Genomic DNA, 25166 nt, shown 5'->3' with positions numbered 1-25166 from the left:
CCCCAACTATTCAACTGATCCTTGTTTGACAGCCCTTTCATCCCTGGAATCAACCACCTCTGAACTGCCTGAGGGCCACCACATCCTTTCTCAAGTAAGGAGACCAAAACTGGACACAATGTTCCAGATGTGGTCTCACCAGCACCTTATATAATTGTAACAACACTTCTTTACATTTATAATCCAGTTCTTTTGCAATAAGTGCCACGATTCCATTTGTCTTTCTCATTATATACCTACTTTCTGCGATTTGTGCACAAAGATACCCAGATCCTTTTGCACTGATGATTTTTTAAATCTGTTTCCCAATTAAATAATAATTTGCCCTTTTGTTTCACAGCTGAAATGAACAATTGCACACTGATTCACATTAAACTCCATCTGCCAGATTCTACCTATTCTACTAGCCTATTGCAGTCCATCTGTGAACTCTTTATCCCTTCATCACTGCCTGCTTTCCCACCTATTCTTTAGCATCATCCACAAATTTTGCTATGTTACACTATGTCCCTGCTTTCAGGTCATTTATATCAATTGTAAATAGCTGAAGTCCAAGAACTGAACCCTGTGGCACCCCACTAGTTACAGTTCACCATCTAGAGAAAGACCCATTTATCCTGACCCTTTGCTTTCTGTCCATCAGCTAATCCTCTATCCAAGCCAGTACCCTCCTGTTAGCCCCTGGGATCTAACCCTGGATGTTGGTGTAGTACAGCTCCAAACATTACTGGTACTGAACCTTAAACATTCTTTATCTGACTTAGTTAATATTTATCATAGACAACAGCAGACATCATTGTTGAAGTGGGGAAGATATCATTTTGGCATGTTTTCCAATAGGAATGTTTATATCGAACCAAATCTATAAATTTATTGGAATTAAACTGCAGTGTCTTTCTGAAAGAGAAATTATCAGACTTTTAATATACAGGAAGTTTTGTACTATAAATAGGTACAAATATTATAATTTATGGATTTGCGGGGCACACACAGTCTGTATCATTTGAAATTATTTTAATTGCAGCAGAGATACACTGTGTAGAGGAAAGACTGCTTTGGGCAGATTAAAGAGTTGCTTTATTTTTCTGGACTTGGTCTGCTGGTCTAAACAATATCTTTCAACTCAACATTCATTCATGAGTATAACCAAAGTCCTTTGCCACTATATATAAGTGGTAAAGTGTAACAACAAGAGCAGTACGATAAGGTGTATCTGAATAACTCTCAGATTTGATGGCGGTACCGAAGCTTGAAATCTGGTGTTTGCCATTGAAGATTAGCAGTCAGAAGATACAGGTTGTCCATGAGAAGTCCGAATGGGAGTGGGGGTTGAGGGTTGCTGAAGAATGGTGTCAGCAAGGCTTTAAAGGCAATCTACAGCATACGGTTGGAGCAAATTACTGCTGGAAAGTGTACTGAAAACAAAAAAATGCTGGAAATCACGGCAGATCAGGTCCATCTGTGGAGAGAGAACAAACCAACTCTTCATCAGAGCACACCATAAAGTTGTTGGGGGTATTCCAATGCATCATCTGGAAGTAAAGGTGGAAAGACAGGGTATTCCTTGCTGTCTCAACAATGTGGAGCCTCCCCAACCTATTCTGCGTCTCCCAAATGGATGGCTTTGGCGTCTTGAGACAATATTAAAGTAAAGTGTGAGCTTGCACTACAAGCAACAAGCTCACAGACTTGGTAAGCTTGATTTCTGCTTCTTTAACCTGACACTTGTTGCCTATGTAGGCCAGGGTTTTAAAAAAAAGCAGTGAGTAAATAATATGTTAAAGTTTTCAGAGATGCTGATATCTTCGAGGATGCATTATCAGTCACAAAACTAAATGTTGGGAAGGAATGAATGTGTGGGTGTGCAGCAAAAAGGGAACTATCTAACTAAAAGGGAAGGGAAATTGCATTGAAAAGTACCCTTTATTTTTCATCAAACAAAATAGACTCGCTGTATTTCTTTGATTTGTCATAAAGTTGCAATTTTCTGAAGAAGCCTGAAGAAATTTTAAGTCGAGGCTCCCTAGCTGTAATCTTATTTCAATTATGTTAATTATTAGTAAATGCATCATGCATGTCTAAAACGTGGGACATGACTTCCACTGGCCTGACAGCCCAGATGTTACTGGCCACAGAAAACCACATCCAAGACAAGTAAATGTGCATTCCAAGCCTAAAGCATGGTTTCTCAGTTTTGAGTGATGCTGGAGCATTCCTGTTCGCATTGCAGCTGATCTAGCATTGTTGCCCCAGTCAAGTATATCAGGACCAGCCTGAATGGTGAAAAGTGCAGCTTTGAGATATATTTCAATCAATAAAAGCCATCAAATTACAGTGTTGTAACCCAATCTCCAACTTGCTCTTTCTGTGAGCTGTAAGGAGCTGTGAGCAAATACAGGACTGTGATTCTTTGTATTAAAAGTATTTTCATACACTTTCGTTCTTTTATCACTGTGTTTACCTCATTTGACTTAATTTTCGATCTGTGTTTAAGCAGAGAAGTTATGAAAAGTGTTGATCTTTACTTTTTAATCTGATACAAAGCCTCCTTCTTAAACTGCTTTGACTGTTCACAGCTTTCTCTTTGTTCGCCAGTAACTTCTCTGCTTTTGTTTTTCTTTCGCTTCGATATATTTAGCTATACGATGGATCCAGTGCCCAGTCTCCACTTATTGGGACTTTCTGTGGGAATACTATACCTCCATCAGGCACAAGCTCTGGGTCTAGCCTGCATGTTGAATTCCATTCGGACTCCAGCTTTTCAGGGAATGGATTCCAGATGCTGTGGTTACAGAATGGTAAGGTTACACACATATTGCTGAAGATTGTTTGTTTGAGCTGGCTCTCAGCTGTTTCTTTTTATCTTATGAGCCAGCCTTGTTTTACCATTTCACCAACCGATGCAAATTTATGTGTTATTTATCCCAGACTTTCCTATGTCAAATGCATTAAAGCTCATTTGGGATGTCAAATTGCCAAGTTCCTAGTGTGTTCTCTCCACTTTTTAATTACCTATTCCCGCTATTACTATAAAATGGTTATGTCGAGATTATTCTTCAAACCGTAGTTGTTTTTCCAGCAACTAAGTGCTGATCCTGGGTTTCTCCACAGGAGTTTTTTTTTAAAAGTTGGCATTGGAACAGCAACTCAAGCTTTCCAAGATTGGTAGAAAAGTCTGGAACAAAGGAGAAGGAAGAACTTATCACAATCATTACAGAAATATTATTACAAAACTAGTGTGACTAAAGGCTCTGCATGTCTTAAGAAAATGGCTGCAGAGATAGTGACTGCAATGCTTGTAACCTTTCAAAACTTCCGAGATTCGAGAATGATCCAGGCAGTTTGGCAAACCATAAATGTAACATAATTATTCAAGAAATGAGGGAAAATGGAAGCAGGAAACTGCTTTCATTTTCCAGTTAGTCTAAGATCTGTCTTTGTGAAATGCTAGAAGAGGTAAAGAGGTAGTAGCAGCACTTTTAGAAAATGATAATACATTCAGGGACAGCCAACATGGTATTGAGAACGATATATTAGCAGAGATGTAAGATTGGGTTTACTAACAGGAATTGGGACATTATTCAGGTTGTAGTTAATGGTGTACCACAGTAATTGGTGTTGGGGTTTCAATTATTTATAATTTACAATAATAACTTGGATGCAAGGGCCCACTGTGTACCAGCAAAACTTGCTGACAATACAGTGATAGGTCAGGAAGCAACTTGTCGGGGGGATCCAAAAATCTGCAAAGGAATATATGTGGAGCATGATGTGAGAAAATGGGAAATTGCCTTCATTTGCCAGAAGAATGGAGAGTGACAGCAGAATGCTGGAGTACAGAGGAATCTTGGTGTCCTTGTAGATGTACCACAAAAAGGTTGAATGATTGTAAAGCAAGCAAGTGTGGAGGTAAATTAAATGTTGACCTTTTTATTGTAACAAGGATGGAATATAGAAGTAGGGAAGTCTTGCTACACTTGTAGAAGGCATTGGTGAGACAGGACCTGGAGTGTCTCTGGTCTTCTGACTAAAGATGAAACACCCTTCCATTCGAAGCAATTCAGAGAATGTTCACTAGGCTGATTCAGGAAAGGAAGAGCTGAGAAGTGGTTGATCAGATAAAACTTATACTCATTGGAGTTTAGAAGAATGAAAAATGATTCGGAGAGGAGTTTGAAAGGATCAATGCTGGGAGGAAGCTTCTGAGATGTTTTCCCTCATGGAGTATCTGGAGCAATTGATAAATAATAAAGAGATTAGGCGGAATCCCTTTTCCAGGAACATTCCTGTTCTTTGGAATTATGTTCAACAGAGACATATGGAATTGGGTCACTGAATAAGTTCAAGGCTAAATGAGATAGATTTTTGCTTGAAAGAAACCATGGGGTTTGCGTGCATAATTCCTGAAAGTGGATTTGCAGGTAGACAGGATGGTGATGAAGGTGTTTGGCACTTTTGTCTTTGGTCAGTGCACTGAATGTCAGAATTAGGAGGTCATGTTGCAGCTGTGCAGAACATTGGTTAGACCACTCTTACAATACTGCATTCAGTTCTGGTCTCCTTACTATATGAACAATGTTGTTAAACTTGAAAGGATTCAGAATAGATTTACAAGGATTTGCATGTAGGCTTTAGTTCTGCTCATTGTCTGTATTGGGTCTTTCAAGTTCATTAGTTACTGTTTTAGTATGTTGGTGAGTTTGTGGCCAAGGGGTCAGAGTAGTCTGGGCAGTCATTTCCGAGATGTCTTTGATGTCGGGGAGAGTAGCTAAGGTTTCTGGACGTGTTTTATCTGCTTGTCTGGGTTTGTTGCTGAGAAATCGGCAGACTGTGTTCATTAGGTACCCATTCTTTTTGAATACATGGTATAGGTGATTTTCCTCTGCTCTGCATAGTTCCTCTGTGCAGCAATGCTGCGCTAGCCACAGACCCCCACATCCCTTTAATGAACATGAAAAATCAACTATGATCTATCAAATGGTGTAGAAGGCTCAGTGGACTCCATGACCTACTCCTACTAGTGGGTTTTGCAATCTAATGACTCAGTTAATCGTCTCCTCATTTTGTGCCCTTGCTGTTCATAAAGAAAGCATTCCAATTACAAAGGCACCGAGCCAAGAACTCTACTGGTTGGGCCGCTATTGAAAGGGCAGCAGAGAGTTTTAAAAAAGTGAAGTGGTTTACAAATCAGCAGGGAAAAGAAGCTCTTGGAGCTGCTTCACCAGTGGGCTGAGTCAATATGACAGTGCTTCTTCACATGAAAAATGGCTCAAGCCTTTCTCGAGGGATTTCCAGGAACCTAACATCAGTACATAGAGGAGTGTTTTTAATTAGACTGCATGCTTGCAGAATCTCTTCCTGCTCATGTACGCCACCAAGTGGTTGCTGAGAAGACCTGGTTAATTTTCACATTAATTTTGTGGAGGTGCTGCAGAGACCATTAATATGGACAAAATCTGGCAAGTCTTGGGGGATCGAGTTCCTGCCAATTTGAATGACCAGGTTTTGAAATGAGATGTTCTTTTCTGTTTTCCTCCTGTCAGCTGGCTAAATTGCTGACCAGCTTCACACATGAAAATTGGGGAACACAGCCCAAGACTCTTGTGGCTGTCATGTGGAAATCCAACTCAATCTAATAGCACTGATTGCCATTATAATAGGCTGCAGCAGTTCAAGAAAACAATGCCAAGGTTGAGTTATGTATTTAAGAAGTAAGGCCACATCCATCTGAGAGGCAGAGACAGAGGAGTCAAGAGAACTACCAGCTACGGTAGGCAGAACACAACTAATATATTTAGCAAAGCAAATATTTTTAACATTTTGAAATTGCTTTTAATTTAGAAAATTACTGTTCATCTAATCGCAGGTTGTTGCATGTGAGTTTAAGGTTGTGTTACCCAGGAGTGGCAGTGCCAATAATGGCCCTGATCCTATTGCACTTAAGTTCAATCTGCTCATTCAAAGTGGGATGATGATTTCTCCTACTCCTTGGTACATGTAAAATCACTAAAGAAATGTTAATTATTGTGAGACTAAAAATCAAACTTTTTTCATTATGCTTAAAGTTTGAGCCTTTACTGACTAGGTTAGATTCCCTACAGTATGGAAACAGGCCCTTTGGCCCAACAAGTCCACACAGACCGTCCGAAGAGTAACTCACCAAGATCCATTTCCCTCCCCTACATTTACCCCTGACTAATCCCATGGACAATTTAGCATGCCCAATTCATCTAACCTGCACATCTTTGGATTGTGGGAGGAAACTAGAGCAAACCTACACAGACACAGGGAGAATGTGCAAACTCCACACAGACAGTCTCCTGAGGCTGGAATCAAACCCAGGTCCCTGGTGCTGTGAGGCAGCAGTGCTAACTACTGAGCCACCGTACTGCCCTCATGCCGCACTTAAAGTTGTACATCCACTATTCCTGGTTCTGAGCATTTGACTTGGGCAGATTGTGAATCAATATTTACTTGAATTGATGAATGTTGCTTGATGAAAGGGATAATGTCAGGTGTATCTGAGGATTTCCAAGTCACATGCCAATGGGAAAGTGGCAAATAGAAAGTTGTATTACATACTACTTGGATGAAGGAAGCTTTTGAAAATAAAATTTCAGTATAGGTGAAGTTTAAATTTGATTTTGAACAGTGTATCTTCAAATTCATGGCAGATGGAATGTAATGTGAATAAGGGTGAAGTTATGCCCTTTAGTATAAAAGTCAAAAGGCAAATAACTTCTTAAACAGTGGGTGGGTTGGGAAGTGTTAGTGTCTGAAAGTAGCTGGGTGTCCTTGTTTATGAGTCACTGAAAACTAACATACAGATGCTGCAAGCAATTCGGAAGGCAAATGGCATGTTGGCGTTCATCACAAGTAGATTTGAGTATTGGAGTAAAGATATTTTACTGCAATTGAAAAGAGTTAAGACTAGAGTGGTGCTGGTGAAGGACTTTTGCCCGAAACGTTGATTTTCCTGCTCCTCCGACGCTGCCTGATCTGCAGTGCTTTTCCAGCACCACCCTAATCTGGACTCTGATCTTCAGCATCTGCAGTCCTCACTTTCGCCCTGCAAATGTAACGGGCCTGGTTGTACCACAAATAGAGCAATGTGTACAGTTTGCTCTTCTTTTCCAAGGAAAGATATACTTGTCACAGAGGATTGTCTTATGAGGAGAAATTGAAAAAAAAAATTGTGTTTAATAAATTTCTGGATACTAATGACATTTAGAGGTAAGGGAATAGTGTGGAAAAGTGGAATTGAGGTAAATAAGTGATGGAATGAAGGCTAAGCCGGCTCAACAAGCTTAATGCTTTAATTGCGTTACAATTCTAATTGAACCAACAAAAGCAACTTGCATTTATATAGCAGATTTAACATAGATCAATGTCACAAGACACTTAAATTCATTTTCGGTAAAATAAAATGACAAATATAATGATTGAATTTGTTAAAGTCAAATTTGAAATAATTTTTAACCAAGATGCCCTACAATAGAATTAAAATCATTTTGAAATCACAGTTTTGTATCTGATGTGGACAGAATGAATCACTGAACGATCATGCGCTCCTATGCTTTGCTATTTGTAAGTTCCTTCAGTTTCTGGGCTGCCACACCCGACCGTTTTCAGGAAGCAGCAAAACATGACTTTAGACAGTGCCAGCAAAATATCAGCGTTACAAATATTTGCCCATCATTGGGAGAACTGTGAGAACTCAGGGAAAGATAGAAACTTCAACAAAAATGTAAGTTGTAGCCATTTTAGCAGAAGTATTTTATTTGGGAATATCTGAGAGTAGCAATCTGTTCTTGTCCAAATAAGTAAAGGGGAGAACAATATTCACAATTCATTTACACTCAATATAAAAACTGAGATGACTAGATTATTTCTCAGGATGACTTATGTAACTGTGGAAACAATACAATGGAGAGGGATTGCAAGGAACAGCATTTAGCCCTACTACATTTTTCATCAATTTAATATCCACGTGTAATCCGTTTTCACTTAGATGGAGTAGGAAAACAAGCATAGCACTGCAAATCAATCAGTAAATAGCATGCTGCTGATAGAGAATGCAGTTTTGAATTTGAATTTGTGTCTTTTTTTCATTTTAACAACAATTTTTGTCACTTTAATAGCTGGAGATAACTGTGGTTCTGCATTATTGAAAATACTCAGAAGTTGATTCCCTTGCTGAGCATGTCATTCTTAGATTAGCTGGATTCAATTAAAGTCAATTTACTAAATCTCTCATCAAACTTAGTACATTGACAGCATTTGTTGAAATAATAAATTCTTACTCTCTGTGTACCACTGTTTCAACAGACAGGACTGCGTAGTACATGAGTTGGGTCTTTATTTCATAACTGGCCTTTGTTTGTTATTTAATCTCTTAGCAACTGTGCCGGAGCAGACATTATTGCAGACATTCCGTAGGACTGAACAGAAGGAAGTGGAAAAGTGGGAAATGAAATGTGTAATTTCAGTCGTTTCTAAAGTGACAGTGATTTCCCTGTCTGATTAAAACTGCATCACTCACCATGGTGTGAAATAATGAAGTTGAGATAAGTTTTGCAACAGTGTTAACCACATAGTTCTCTGCTGCACAGATTTTATTAAAGTGCTTCACCCTTCCTGGTGCATTTAATCTTGTAAAGATAATTAGGTTTATTTGTTTTTTTTGTATAAAAGGAACATTCATTGAACTAAGGGCCTTTGCAATGAGGTAATGTATTTGCGCTAAGTTCTTGTGAATACCTTGCTGTCAGGCAGTGACTACTGCTTGTTATGCAGCCATAAAAATCCAAAGCGAGTCAGCTCTCAGTTTTTATTATCCATGGAAAATAACAGATAATTGTATGTTTGCAGGTGTTAGCACTGAAATAACAATTGAGACTTCCAAAATTTCCTGAGATGTGTGAGAGCTTCCTGGAATTTCTTTTTGTTTGCTTTTCCTAAATTTCTGAGTGAAATAAATGTTCTTTTTGAAAAGGTTACTTTACAAAAAATGTAAGAGGCTTTGTTGTGGATTAGAGCAGCTAGTTCTGTTATACTCTATGGAGGGTAGCTTCATGATGCGCAGTCTTTTGTTGGTTAACTCCTGTATAGAATGTGTTCAGGAGCATTGAGGGACCCTTGTGATAGTTTACTTAACATACCAATACCTCTGAATCTGTACTGAACAGGTACTAAATGCACTAACTATACTGACATTGAAAGAAACCAGTGCTTTTCCATTGTCTTCAAGGTCCAGTTCCAGAATCCCACAAAGCAACAGCAGAGCATAATGAATGCTTGAAATCTGAAATGAAATGAGAAAATTACTGGTAGTACTCGGGTCAGCAAGTCTCACAGAAACAGAGTTATGGGCTGGATTTCACTGCAGGTTCTAGGACCCCAATATCACCACCACAATGTCTGGAAGCGAGTCCACTGGGGCATCTTCTTGGATGCAGTGTTGGCTGTCGTATTAAAGGTGGTGGCCAAGTCTGCAATATACTGAGCCTGATCAGAGGATTAGCAGTTTGGAGGATTAGTCGGCCCACTGGAAAAGGCGGGCACAGCTCAGACAAGCCAGAGACCAAGAGAGCACCTTAACTTAGAGTCGACTTTGGAGCCATCTATTGAATTAAAAATTGAGGATCAAAGTCAATTAGGATGCCCACCAGCCCAAACATTTCACACAAACATTTCCAATGGATTAGATTGGCCCTCAAATGCAGCTTTTCATGCTCGCAAGGAGAAAGGAAACAATATCAGGGCAAAGGTTACAATCTGGAATTGTAGAAACCTGTGTTGCGTCTGGAAGGCTGAATTGAAAGGTGGTGTGTTGTTTCTTGAGTTTAATTTGAGCTTTAATAGAATACTATAGGATGCCATGACTAGAGTGGGTGCAAGGTAGAGAATTCAGAAAGAATTTTCTTTACCTTTTGTCGTTACGTCATTCATACCTCCTCTGGATGAATCCTTTATTGCTTTACTGGTCTCTTTACCACTCACTTTGGCCTTACATTACCAACCTTTGTGCCATTTAATCTTTCCTGTCTTCCATCTGATTAGACATTCCCTTTTATTCATTCATTTCAAATCAAAACAATGGGGAAGGGTCTGGTGAAAAGGTACTGAGACACGATGTTCATTTTGACTGTAGGCAAGATAGGCCAAATGGTCTCCTTCACCTTAACATGTTGATGATATCGAAATATAAGGTATGTTGCCTTTATGGTGAAAATGGGATTATCTCCATTGACTCCTTTCCCTACCAGCAAGGGACAATACTTTTTATTAACAATCACAAAGCTCTTCTAATTGTGATTACCAATTCACCGTTCTTCAAATAGTTTCTGGATGACAAATCTAACTAACTACTAAACTGTGGAACTGCTTACATCCTTCAGCTTTTCCTTCCTCCTACAGACATTAGGCTTTTAAAATAGAACAATAGCATCGCTTAATTATGGCTTCCTGAACAGTTTCGCCGTTTCTTTTCCTGTTTTCTCCTACTGATGTCCAACAACATTTGGTCCATCACTTTGCTATCAGAAAAAAAAGGCCTAGTCATTATTATATATTTTCCTTTTTATTCTAAACCAATCACCAAAAATCAGTTTATGATCAATGTATTCATAAAGTTTTCACCTCATTACTACAGTTCCCAACCTCTAATTTCTTAAAGGCAATTGTTTTCTGCTTTGAGGAGGAAATTTGCCTCCCATTATTTTGCAGTAACATTTTGCATTAATGATATGATGACACATTTCAATGAAAGGTTACATAGTACAATAGAAATTGGTGCAGGAGAAACCTATACTAAACTTCAATTCAATCGCCCAGAAGTTCCAATGCCCAGATGGTTGCTTTTTTAGATTTAGATGCAGGTTTTATTGCCATGTGTATTCAAATGTGGGGAACAAGAGTACAATGAAAAATGTACGATGTTGCCACATATGGTGCCATCTCAGGTACAAATTACCTAGGTACAGAATCTTAGTTACAGAAGTATAAAAATAAAGAAATAGGTTGAAAAGTTAAAGAAATTAAGTTTAAAAGTCAAACATTACAATTCTTGCTTAAGCCAGGGACTTGAGACTCACTAAGCTGGGCTTTTCTCAAGAGGGCTCACTTTCACCTGTGCTGGGCTGAACCCTCGCCTGTGCTCGCCAGACACCTTCACTGCTGGCTGCTGCTGCTGATCTGCATCGGGCACGCCAGGCTTGGCCATTGCTCGCAAAGCTTCAGGCCCAACCCCTGCTGCTGCCAGCTGCCGCTGTTGTCACGTCATCACTGACCCCTGCTGCTACCATTCTTCATAGGTGCCACCTCGTCACTGCCCTCCACTGCTGCCTTCTTTCACTGGTGCCACCTCATTACTGACCCCCACTGCTGCCATCCTTTGGTGCCACTTCATCACTGCACCCCACTGCTGCCTTCCTTCACTGGTGCCACCTTGTTACTGCCCCCCACTGCTGCCATCCTTTGGTGTCACCTCGTTACTGCCCCCCACTGCTGCCTTCCTTTGCTGGTGTCACCTCATCACTGACCCCCGCTGCTGCCATCCTTTGGTGCCACCTCGTCATTGCCCCCCACTGCTGCCTTCCTTCACTGGTGCCACCTCGTTCCTGACCCCTACTGCTGTCATCCTTTGGTGCCACCTCGTTCCTGACCCCCACTGCTGTCATCCTTTGCTGGTGTCACCTCATCACTGACCCTTGCTGCTGCCACCTTGTTACTGAACCTCATTGCTGCCATCCTTTGGTGCCACTTTGTTACTGCCCCCCACTGCTGCCATCCTTTGGTGTCACCTCGTTACTGCCCCCCACTGCTGCCTTCCTTTGCTGGTGTCACCTCGTTACTGACCCCCGCTGCTGCCATCCTTTGGTGCCACCTCGTTACTGACCCCTACTGCTACCATCCTTTGCTGGTGTCACCTCTTCACTGATCTCGCTCATGCCATCATTCGCTGCAGGCCGCTGCCTCACTGCTACTGCCATTTGAGTTTACACGGGCCCCAGCCACTCTGTTGCCATGATAGCCATGTCACTTCAGAGATTTATGCTGAAAACTGCAGAGTTTTATACAGTGAAGAATGTGTTGATTATCAGGATTTTGCAGAAATCCCAACATTGCTGCAAATTGCCCAGGAAATGGAAAGTTCCATAGGGCAATTTCCCTGCATTTGGAACAGTACAAAAATGTTGGAGATTTTAGATGATTCTGAATCACTAAAGTTTAAATGCCACCCTGAGGAGCCCAGTGCATTAAAACCAGCTCTAACTCCTCCCGGGTAGTGATTAAATGGAAACCTCCTTTCCGATAAATTATTCCTCCTTAAGCCAAGCTCTTGACAACTGCTCCTTTAATCTGACAATGGCCAAAACTGACAGTCACCTTCCTTGTCACAGTCACCTCCACAACCCTTCCACTACCCAACCTGCGCCCCCCCCCACCCCCACCCAAATTACCTGACACCCCTCAAACTGACACAAAGCTCTGAAGGACCTGACACAGTGCCTCCAAATACAGTAGACCCACCAAATACTGCACACCTACAAACAACACCTAACACCACACCCTACACAACACCTGTCCTGATAGACACTGAACTGATACCACATATGATGCATCACCATATGGGGAGATACGGTTGCTCAGTGGTTAGCACAGCTGCCTCACAGCACCTGGGACCCAGCTTCAATTGCAGCCTTGGGCAACTGTCTGTGTGGGGTTTGCACATTCTCCCCATGTCTGCTTGGGTTTCCTCCAGATACTCCCATTTCCTCCTACGATCCAAAGATGTGCACATCAGGTGAATTGTTCATGCTAAATTGTCCATAGTGTTAGGTGCATTAGGCAGGGGTAAATATAGGGTTGTGGTGGGTTATCCTTTGGAGGGTCAGTGTGGACTTGTTAGGCCAAAGGGCCTATTTCCATACTGTAGGGAATCTAATCTAATCAAACCATAGCAAGCCAAGAAGTGATCTTTCACATTTATTTTTCCAGTGAAATGTATTTTTGTTGGATGTTTTGAATTGTTTCTTAAATATTTCCCATTGCTTGTTTAACACCGTGCCATAATGATTTGACATCGAAATGAAACAGTTTCACAGTCATTTGATTTTGTAGAAAGGTGGTTGTTCTCAAAAATATCATCATTTGTTTTCATGAGCCAGAAGCAGTTGTTTGCCAGAATGGTTTGAGCAGGCATTATTCAAATATCCCACAATGAATCAAAACGGGAAAATGAGTCATTAGAAAACGTAAAAGGAAATTACAATTTATGTCCTGAGGCCTACTGGAAATAGTTCCCTTTATTTTATTGCATGATTGATGCATTGAGTCCAAAAATAGGAGTGTAAGAATGACAAAGTCTAGCCACTAGAAAAACCCACCAGATATCAGTTGGTCTTTTCGAAACCATAATTTATGTTTAAAACATTTCAGAGATTTAGGACCAATTTTTCTTCACAACAACCTATTGAATGCTCAATGTGGTGATACACAGGTTGTTCTAGTTGTCAGGGAAGGAAGGTCAGAGCAGACAGGGTTAAAAAAATGTTTTACTTTCCTGAAGTCTGTTCTGATTCTCGCTTTGGAATTCTTGTTTAGAAACTTCCAACACACACGCATACTGCTTACATTTTGCAGCATTGTTCTCATTGCAAGTTAAGTGTATGGATGGAGATCTAAAATAAAAACAGAAAGTGCTGAAGAAATGCAGCAGATCTGACAATATTTGTGAAGAGAGAAACAGAGTTAACATTTTGAGTCTAATATCACTCTTCTTTGGATTTTGGAAATCGGGAATACAATCTGATAAGAACATCACTGTCATATCTCCACAGTTTGGAAGAAACATCCCAGTTCTTTGACACTTGTAGGGCTCCTGGATGCTTGCTGAGTCCTGGGCAGAAGATGATCCTAAGATTTCAGTCATTAAAGACTTCTCAAAAATGTCAAGACAGACCCAGGAACAGCAAGGCAAGTTTGTCAGAGGCTGTTGATAAACCAGAGTGAAAGATGGAGTCCACCAACATTAACAATCTGGCCTTTGTACCTCTGGCTGCCTCTGTGGGCAGGCTGACACACCCTTTCAGGGATGGGGAGGGAGGAGGGATGCCAGCAGAGACCCATGGGGATGAGTATCCACACACAAGACCATCTGATGTTTCCCCTTGGGAGACTTCAGAGGTGCCCAGCCTCATCACCTCCTCCCTGCTGATGTTGCCAAAGCCTGCAAGGAGGGAAAACCTGCATCTGGACAAAACAGTCTTGGGAAAAATGCCCCTCAAGATAACTACCCAAGTGTTTGGGACAAGAGGACCAAGTACAATGCAGGCTCCCTCCAACCTACTTGTAAAAGTTAGGACTGCACTTAGGCATCTTGGGACAGGCAGGAAGTAAACATTTACTGAGGGTACATAACTAGATATATCACTGAAAATAATCTTGCAATTTTGTAAAAATATCTTTCTTTGTGATTTGGTCAACAATGAGGCCACAAGTGGTTCATATGGGCCTGCCCAGCACAAAATTGAAATTTGAAAGGGTTTAGAAAAGATTTACAAGGATGTTGCCAAGGTTGGAGGATTTGATCGATATGGAGATTTTGAATAGACTAGGGCTGTTTTCCCTGGAGCGTCGGGAAATGGATAGGATAAATTGACAAAGTCTTTTCCCGGTGGTGGGGGAGTCCAGAACTAGAGGGCATAGGTTTAGGGTGAGAGGGGAAAGATATGAAAGAGACCAAAGGGACAACTTTTTCACGCAGAGGGTGGTACATGGATGGAATGAACTGCCAGAGGAAGCGTTGGAGGCTAGTACAACTGCAACATTTAAAAGGCATTTGGATGGGTATATGACTGGAAGGGTTTGGAGGGATATTGGCCGAGTGGTGGCAGGTGGGACTAGAGTTAGGTTGGGATATCTGGTCGGAATGGACGAGTTGGACCGAAGAGTCTGCTTCCGAGCTGTATATCTCTATAACTGTAAATCCTCCACGCATACACCCACCTTATGTGTAAGCCCACAGAATCAGTGATGATTCCACACATTTCTGGAGAGAAAGGTTCATTCTATCCATCAGCTTTTCAAAAGTGAGTACTGCTATTCAAGGCTGGGAGGTTCACATCTCCACTTTCTGTCATCTTGGCCTGCTTGGAGACACTGGACACAGCACTAATTCTAATTGATTAAATGCTCTCCTGCAGGAAAGTTTCGCAAGTTACACAAACTCTGACACAGGGAGGGTGAAAAGGGGGTGCTTCAAAATTGCTCCCAACCTGTTGGCTATCATGAGGGACTGCACTGCATAAGATTTGGATAACATACGCTGACTGAAAAAGCTACCATAGGATGTTCCTGAACTAGTGCAGTAATTGAGACTTTCTCCTTAATTGTGAAAGGATTTAAAATAAAGAGGTACTAGTTGTATCATCCAAAGATACCAAGCACACAATCATATGGATATGAAAACATTTATTTAACAACAGAAATATTCAAGGACTGAAAATAATCAGGCCCACATGGATTTTGGACTGACCAGAGGCTGCTTGAATTATGACTAACTGAAAGCTACACAATATATGGAAATTCAAAGCTAGCTCATTCATCCTGGAAGCAAGTTTCATCAGGTATTTTCTGGCTACTTTACTTAACTTTCTCATGGTCTCTTGATGTCCCTCCTGGTCAAAATTTGGATTCTCATCTTCATCTTCAGAAGATTGCTGTTGGTTCTCCATTTCCTCTGCAAACAGATGATCCCCTGTTTGTTCAGCTCCAGTTGTGAAGGGCACAGTGTGTCACACTGATGCAGCAACCTCCTTTTTGTGCTATTCAGCAAGGTCACACTGCAACTATCCAGACATCGAAGCCTCATTTTAAGGAGGCAGAAGTCTGTTTCACTATGGCTCTGGCGGAAGTGTGGGCAGCATTATATCTTCATTTTGCATCAATCTGCGGGATACTTAAAAGTATCATCAGACATTTGGACAGAGTAGGCCTGGTATCCCAGCAGCCATCCCTGTGTGGCCCAAAGATCTGAAGAGGAGCAGAAATGTGTGTATTCTCCATTATGTGTGCATAATCTGTGCACATCTCCAAAATAATGGTCACAGATAAGTTGAGCATTGATGATGGGGAAGCCTGTTCTGCTGGTGAATTCTACAGGTTGATGGTAAGTCACTCTCTGAGCAATATGGATATAGGGGGTCTATAGTAGAAAGGACATAAAAGAGCCAATGAAGATGAAGAAGTCCACTTCCTGGGCAGCTTGACTGTCTTCCTAATGGGGGAAAGATTGATTCTAAAGAAGAGTCATATCAGACTTGAAACATTCACTCTGTTTCTCTGCAGATGGCTGCCAGGTGTGTGAGCTGATAATCTGTGGGGAATCAAACTCCATAACCTAAACGTTAAACACAATCAAGAACTATGTTATTCCCTGACAGCGTGGCAAGGAGGCCAGTGTTGTGATAAAGATCTCTAAGTTAAACAAACATATCCAGATGTGTTTTGCAGAACTAGAGTGGTAATACTATATTGGGAGAATGAAATTCTGAGAATGCTAACAGCAAATAACCTGGACTAATTTGATTGAAGTGTAAATAAGTTTGCTTCACTGGGAAGGAGTGGTTTTGCTCCTTTACTACCACTTTCCTTATTGTTGAGGGCTCCAATGTGAAATGATTTCATCAAGTTGCTCTGTTTTTAATCTTACTTTTTTCAGACATAAGTGTTCAATGTGTTTCCAACGTCTGCCCCAAAAATACCCCTTGCATAATCCTGGCATCTGAACAATCAGCATTTGTGAGACTTAGAGTCATAGAGATGTACAGCACGGAAACAAACCCTTTTGTCCAACTCACCCATGCCAACCAGATATCCTAAGCTAATCTAGTCCCATTTGCCAGCATTTGGCCCATATCCCACTAAACCCTTTATGTTCAAGAAATCCTGCCAAGATTAGAGTCACTAGGAATCAGGGGAATGCTCTGAGCTGGTTAGAGTCACACCCTACACAAAATAAGATGGTTGAGCTTGTTGAAAGCCAATCATCTCAACTCCAGGATATATTTGTAGGAATTTCTTAGTGTAGTTTCATAGAGCCAACTATCTTCAGCTGCTTTATCAATGACCTTCACTCCTTCATAAGGAAGTTCACTAATGATTGCATAATATTCAACACCATTCCTAAGTTACTGAAACAGTTCATGCCCAAAAGAATAAAGACCTGGACAATCTCTAGGCTTCTTAAGTAGGATCTTCCAAACCCATGATCAAGACAATCTAGGAGAACAAGAACAGCAGACACATAGGACAACCACCTCTTGCAAGTTCCCCTCCAAACCATTCCCCATCCTGACTTGGAAATATTGTTGCTTCTTTGTGGTCGCTGGGTCAAAATCCTGAAACTTCCTCCCTAACAATATTGTGGGTGTACCTACACCAAATGGACTGCAGCGGTTCAATGAGACGACTCACCACCACCTTCTCAACAGTACCAAGGCATAGGCAGTAAATGCTGGGTGGCCAGTGATGCCTACATCCTATGAATAATATTAAAAATAAAAGCCCCACTTTGATCTTTCATGGTTTAGGTTGGTTCAGCTAATGGTGCAAAGCTTTCGTGATGTGTTTTTGAAAAAAAAAAGTCAGTTGAGGACATCAGTTTGAAGCCACAGCAATCCATCATAGTAAGCAGCTTGAGAAATCTGACCATCTGTGAAGCCAGGCCTATTTAATAGACATTTGTGCTGGCAATTCTCCTCTCAAAAACATTTGTCATCAACTTCTCTGAACTTGGATCTTATAATGCTTTGGAATGTTGTTATACCAGAAACATACATGAGAGAGAGAGGTATGAGGTTTGTGATCAGCTATGGCTATCTTGGCCTTGAACACTTTGTTTAACTTATTTGTACTTACAAAAGGCAGGGGAAGAAGTCTATTTTTCATCACACTTTAGAAACTGAGTATCATGGAGACTTAGTGTAAGACTGTAAGAAATAGGAACAAGAGTAGGCCACTTGGCCCCTTGAGCCTCTCTGCCTTTCAATAGGGTTGTGGCTGATCTGACATTCCTCATGTACACTGTCCTGCCCTTTCCCTATAACCCTTGTTTGCTATATTAAACAAGAATCAATCTACCTCAGCCTTAAATAGAGACAAGTATTCTGCCTGCACAGCTCTCTGTGGAATGCAATTCCAAAGATTCTCAGTTCTCTGAGAGAAGAAATTCCCCTTCAGCTCAGTCTTAAATTGCACCCCCCCCCCCCCTTCTTCTGACACTATGTCATCTGGTTCAAGACTTTCCCACGGGGTGAAGCATCCTGTCAAGCCCTATAAGAATCTTACACGTTTCAATGTGATCATCTCTTATTCTTCTAAACTCCAATGAGTAGAGTTCCAACCTGTCTGGCCTTTGCTCATAAGGCGGTGCCTCTGTCCTGGGGATCATCCTAGTGAACCTTCCCTGAACTGCCTCCAATGGAATCATACTTTTCCTTAAATAAGGCAACGAAATCTGCTCACACTACCCTGGAATGATGTTGTGAAACTTGAAAGGGCTCAGAAAAGATTGACAACGATGTTGGAGGATTTGAGCTACAGGATAGGCTGGGACTGTTTTCGGAGACTGAGGAGTGACCTTATCAAGGTTTACAAAATTATGAGGAGCATAGATCAGCTAAGTAGACAAGGTCTTTTCCCTGGGTTGGGGGTGTTCAGAACTAGAGGGCATAAGTTTAGTGTGAGAGAGGAAATATTTAAAAGGAACCTAAAGAGTAATTTTTTCATGTGGAGGGTGGTGTGTCTATGGAATAAGCTGACAGAGGAAGTGGAGTAGGCTGGTACAATTACAGCATTTAAGAGGCATCTAGATGGGTACAGGAATAAGAAAATTTAGAGGGATATGCGCCAAATGCTGGCAAATAGGACTAGATTAGGTTAGAATATCTGGTCGGCGTGGGCGAGTTGGGCTGAAGGATCTGTATTAATGCCATACATCTCTATAACTCTTTGACTAGATGTAGTCACACTACAAGTTTGCATTCTTGCAGTAAGGGTTCCCTACACTTTTCATTCATTTCATTTTCTTTCTTTTTTTAGACTCAGAAAATCTATTAAGCACTCTGATCAACTTTCCCACTGCCAAAATCACCCATGTAGGCAATCAAATATTTGCCAGTAAAGCCTGTTATGCGCAATTTAGACCAACAAAGATGAAGGGGTGATGGGAAATAGGAAAGTGACTGACTCAAAATGGATTTGGAGAGGGAAATAAAGCACGGTATCCTCCATGTTGTCCACTTCTTTCTAAAAGCGTTCAGATCACTGATGGGCACGGCATGCTCCCTCTCCAAGGATACCCAGGCACAAATGTAACCACTGAAGAGGGGTAGATAGTCAGCAGATATGCCTCCCTCCACAGCTATCTGCCTGGGACTACTTATAAACAGCCTGGGAAATCGACGTTTCGGGCAAAAGCTCTTCATCAGGAGTAAAGAGAGACTGAAGCGTGGAGGGATAAGCTTGGGGAGGTTGGGGGTGGGGAGACAGTAGCATAGAGTACAATGGGTGAGTGGGAGAGGAGATGAAGGTGATAGGAAAGGGTGGAGTGGATAGGTGGAAAAGGAGCTAGGCAGGTCGGACAAGTCCGGACAAGTCATGGGGACAGTGCTGAGCTGGAAGTTTGAAACTAGGATGAGATGGGGGAAGGGGAAATAAGGAAACTGTTGAAGTCCACATTGATGCCCTGGGGTTGAAGTGTTCCGAGGCGGAAGATGAGGCGTTCTTCCTCCAGGCTTCTGGTGGTGAGGGAGCGGCGGTGAAGGAGGCCCAGGACCTCCATGTCCTTGGCAGAGTGGGAGGGGGAGTTGAAATGTTGGGCCACGGGGCGGTGTGGTTGATTGGTGCGGGTGTCTCGGAGATGTTTCCTAAAGCACTCTGCTAGGAGGTGTCCAGTCTCCCCAATGTAGAGGAGACCGCATCGGGAACAACGGATACAATAAATGATATTAGTGAATGTGCAGGTAAAACTTTGATGGATGTGGAAGGCTCCTTTAGGGCCTTGGATAGAGGTGAGGGAGGAGGTGTGGGCACAGGTTTTACAGTTCCTGCGGTGGCAGGGGAAAGTGCCAGGATGGGAGGGTGGGTCGTAGGGGGGTGTGGACCTGACCAGGTAGTCACGGAGGGAATGGTCTTTGCGGAAGGCTCGGAGCGCTTTAGGGAACATCTCCGAGACACCCGCACCAATCAACCACGCCGCCCCGTGGCCCAACATTTCAACTCCCCCTCCCACTCTGCCGAGGACATGGAGGTCCTGGGCCTCCTTCACCGCCGCTCCCTCACCACCAGACGCCTGGAGGAAAACGCCTCATCTTCTGCCTCGGAACACTTCAACCCCAGGGCATCAATGTGGACTTCAACAGTTTCCTCATTTCCCCTTCCCCCATCTCATCCTAGTTTCAAACTTCCAGCTCAGCACTGTCACCATGACTTGTCCGGACTTGTCCGACCTGCCTAGCTCCTTTTCCACCTATCCACTCCACTCTTTCCTCCCTGACCTTCACCTTCATCTCCTCTCCCACTCACCCATTGTACTTTATGCTACTCTCTCCCCACTCCCAACCTCCCCAAGCTTATCCCTCCACGATTCAGTCTCTCTGCCTTTATTCCTGATTAAGGGCTTTTGCCCGAAACGTCGATTTCGCTGCTCATTGGATGCTGCCTGAACTGCTGTGCTCTTCCAGCACCACTGATCCAGAATCTGGTTTCCAGCATCTGCAGTCATTGTTTTTATCGTATAAATAGCCTGGCCAAGCCCAGGAGCAGATCCATGAGGGAACCCTCTGATGCCAATGTTTCATTAGCCTTCCTGAATGCCTGCTGCACCTATATGTTGGTTTCTGTGATTATTGTACAAGTTTTCCCAGGTCCCTTTATGTTGCAGCTTTCTACAGTTTTTCTCCATTTATATCATTTAAATTGTAAAATGAACAACTTCACATTTTGCCATAGTATACTCTATTTGCCAATTTTTTTGCCCAATTAATCTGTCAATATTTCTCTGTAAACTGTGTGTATCCGTCTCACAACTTGCCTTTCTCCTATTTGAGTGAGGATATCTTTTACGTGGTAGTATAAAAACTGGGTGCCTGCATGTATATATTTGTCTGCATGCACATACATTGTGGCATGAATCAACATGTACCTAATTATTTGGGCTAAATTACTGCCCAGATGGACATAGAGGTGGGAAGGTGCTTACCTTCACACCATTGGCCAAGATCTAACTGACTGGTACCATCCTGCCCCAGGCAGAACTCCAGATTTTGAGATTGTCTCTATCTGATTTGCTGGGACAGGGTATCCTGTGGTACAGATTCCTCTGCACAGTGGTACCCTGGCTGATAGATCATTTTCTCAAGATAGAATTTTTTTATAGCTGTTCAGAGTGCGCCTCAATATGGCGGCACATTACTTGCACCTCCTTTGTGAGCTTACGCAACCACTGTCATTAATTGGAATACAAACTCCTCCTCTGGTCAATAATGGACCAGTTGAGGCAATATCACTGCAGAGTGACTGGGCCCTGCACAATACAGAGTCACGATTCCCATTTCACCCCAACATTGTTATCCTGACTCAAAATGTTAAATCCTCCCTTTGGTCAATGTGAATAGTTTTGTTAGGATGTCTATGCGTTCATGTGTTATTTTCCATTGCCGATTAGTATTCTGAACATGACACTTTGACAGACCATGTCTATCCTTGGCGAGCATTTACATCTCCTCCATAGATTTGTGACTCCTAGTTTAAGACCCCTGCAACTAGAAAAAATAGTGTCTGCTTGAATTCAACACTAACTTTAAATGGCCCTTGCTGTTTTCAAGTTTCCTGCCTGTGTGATTACGCTGCTATTGGCTTCTGATTTTATTGCATTTCTTTCTTTTTTCAGGATGTGGTGGAGAACTGCTTGGGTCAAAAGGCAGATTCAGCAGTCCCGGCTATCCAGACAGGTACCCACATAATCAGGAATGTATTTGGGTCATTCACGGAGATCCTGGCAGCAGTATTGAGCTCACCATCCATGAGTTTGATGTGGAATATCACCAGACTTGCAGTTTAGATGTACTGGAGGTACGAATTCTAAATACAAGCAATTTATTATCAGGAATTCAATTTCTTCCATTTTCTTCAAAGTGATTGCTGGGAATATGAATGGTAGCAAACCTTTAATCAATTAAAGTTTCTGTTTTTACTTGCAGTTTGAGTAAAATTTATAGATCAAAATTAATTTGATTTGGGATCCACACAGGACCCCAAACGTGGTCTCATCAATACACTGTATATCTGAAGTATAACCTCTATTGTTCTGTATTCAATTCTCCTCTCAATAAATAACATTTTATTAGCTCTCCTAATTATTTGCTGTGCTTTTATAATTTACACACAAGGACACCTTTTGAATCTCAAAGCTCTGCAATCTCTCATCATTCAGATGATATGCCATTTTTTTATTCTTGTAGCAAAACTGGACAATTGCATATTTTCCTACATTACACTCAATTTTCCAGATATTTGCCAATCACTAAACCTATCCATATTCTTTCATAACCATCTTATGTCCACTTCACAACTTACTTTCTGACCTATTTTTGTGTGATCAGCGAATTGTGCAACTATAACTTAATTCTCTTCATGCAAGTTATTTACATAAATTGCAAAAGGTTGAAGCTTCAGTGCAGATAGTATGGCACACCATTCATTACACCTTGCTAACTAGAAAATGAACCAATTATACCAAGTTCCTGTTTCCTGTTAGCCAGTTAATCTTCTATTATTGCAATTTATCACCAATTACACTGTGAGCTTTTATTTTCTACAATAACCTTTGATGTGACAATTTATCAAATGCCTTTTGGACATCGGAGCTGAGCATATTTATTGCTCCCCTTTTATTCACAGCATATTACTTTCTCAATTAACTCTAATAAATTAGTTCGACATCAGTTCCTTTTCACAAAACCATGTTTGTTATGCTTTGTTACTTTTGTTCTCCAAGGTGCCCTGCGATAAATGTCTTTAATAATAGTGTCTAACATTTTCCCTAAGACAAATGCTAATGGACTGGCCTGTTGATTTGTGTTTTCTATCTCCCTACCTTTTCAAATAAAGGAGTTCCATTCACAATTTTCCAAATTAATGGAACCTTCTCTGATAATAGTTCATTTTAGAAAAAGCATGAGAAAGAAAACTAAGCATCATAAGAATGCTTGGTTCTAATGGTTCTTTGGAGAAAGTGATGATGATAGAAGTAAGTTGAAATGCCCCCCTATAGCAGTGTTGACTGCCTTTGATTCTGTCTACAGTGATTCAGTCCATCAGCCCAAACCAACAGTGTGATTTTTCAGTGTTGATCTATTTAGACCTCTCTGTCCCAAATGGAAAAGCACATGGCCAAAAAATAAAAGTCAGAACAACACCAGCTACTGTCATAAGATAATCTTTTCAAGCACCACATGAATCAACATGTTGCGGGGTCACTTACAGCAAATATAAAGAGACCATGCATTGTTTTGATTTTTCTACTTGCTAATGGAGTGTGTCATCTTGTGGCAGCCAATATATCAAATGATATGTGGGTATATTACACACTGAATTTCAAAATTTCATATTTATTTGAAATGCAGGCTTTACCTTGACCCAGGGAAGATGTGGCCATTTGTTCTCTAAGAATAAACAAATTTATAATTTAAAACAAAAACTGAGAGCAGGTGGGTCTTTGATTTTCCATTGCAGGGAATTGAGTTCAAGTGCATTGTACACTAATGGGATGATGGTTTAGCCTTACATTAGCTGTATTAAATGGATGTGAAATAAATTTACTTTTTAGTCAGGTTCCTAATGTCAGAATTTAGCTCCAGTTACTCATAACTCAACCAAGTTACAATGTTGTATGTGAGGAATGAAAAAAAAATGCAGTTTTGTGAGGGGTTATTAATCTGGGAGTAGAATTAAGAGAAATAAACATCTAATCACTACAGTATTTATAATTGGAAAACTCGGGTATGGGGTGAAAGTCAGATATTCAAATCCTTAGTTGGTGAATATCACTGGAGCATAGGAGGTTCAGAGGTGACCCCTGATAGAAATTTATAAAATAATGAGGGGTATGGATGGAGTTAATGGTAGTTGTCTTTTCCCTAGAATGGGGGATTTCAAGACTAAGTGACACATTTTAAGGTGAGAGAAGAGACTTTTTAAATAAAAATGGTCAAATGTTTTACAAGAAGAGTGACACGCATGTGGAATGAACTTCCTGAAGAAATGGTGGATGTGGGTACAATTACAATGCTTAAAAATCATTTGGATAGATACGTGAATAGGAAAGGTTTGAAGGGATATGGGCCAGGTGGGACTAGTTTAGTTTTGGATTACATTCACCTGGACTGGTTGGACCGAAGGGTCTGTTTTTGGGCTGTGTGATTCTATTACTCAATCAGCATCTCTGTGAGATGTATCTGTATTCGTCAGATTGGTAGAATATTCCCCTGTTAGATAGTAACACTGTTTCGAAACAAATTCACATCTCTGAGTTTGGGTAAAGTGTTAAATCAATGGTTCTCATTTAAGGGGACCAAAATAACAGAAAACAAACCAATCTGATAATAAACTACACTTGTATTGTACTTCAAATGTATCTAAAGTTGATAAGATCATTTCTCAAGAATGAAAAGTGGTTGGTTTGATATCACTAAATGTTTAGCAAGAAACTGAATCTAGGTGCTCTGTGCAATGTGTGCAATATGTGCATGAAAGAGACAATGGCAGCCTGTAGGCAGAACAAGGGAGACATTAGGGGGAATGGTGTTGGCTCTAAAATGATACAAAACATACCTCCAAGTTCAACAAATTCTGATGAAGTATTTTATCAAAAAGGTTAAACATTCATTCCCGTGGGAATGCAGTTGGCTCTAAAATGCGACAAAACATACCTCCAAGTTCAACAAATTTTGATGAAGTATTTTATCGAAAAGGTTAAACTTGCATTCCCTAACATGCAGTTCCAACATTGCATGTTTTTATTTGAGATTTACAACATGTTAGTTTTTGCCTTTGTTTTTCAAATTTGCTGCCTGACTTCCGTTTACGCTTCCACCGAA

The 25166-nt window shown here is 41.1% G+C and overlaps 1 protein-coding gene across 1 annotated transcript in view; it reads left to right on the top strand.

The window, feature by feature from the left end:
- cubn (cubilin (intrinsic factor-cobalamin receptor)) overlaps positions 1–25166 on the top strand; it is a 301424-nt gene that overhangs the window by 99323 nt on the left and 176935 nt on the right. Inside the window, exons 24-25 of the mRNA XM_060825705.1 lie at positions 2639–2798; positions 21959–22140. Of these exons, the coding sequence (XP_060681688.1) occupies positions 2639–2798; positions 21959–22140 (342 nt within the window). The remainder of the gene's footprint in view (positions 1–2638; positions 2799–21958; positions 22141–25166) is intronic.

The sequence above is a fragment of the Hemiscyllium ocellatum genome, chromosome 5, assembly GCF_020745735.1.
Source record: "Hemiscyllium ocellatum isolate sHemOce1 chromosome 5, sHemOce1.pat.X.cur, whole genome shotgun sequence".
Lineage (NCBI taxonomy): Eukaryota > Metazoa > Chordata > Chondrichthyes > Orectolobiformes > Hemiscylliidae > Hemiscyllium > Hemiscyllium ocellatum.
Note: the sequence above shows the minus strand (reverse complement) of the source record. Positions and strands in the feature narration are given on the sequence as shown.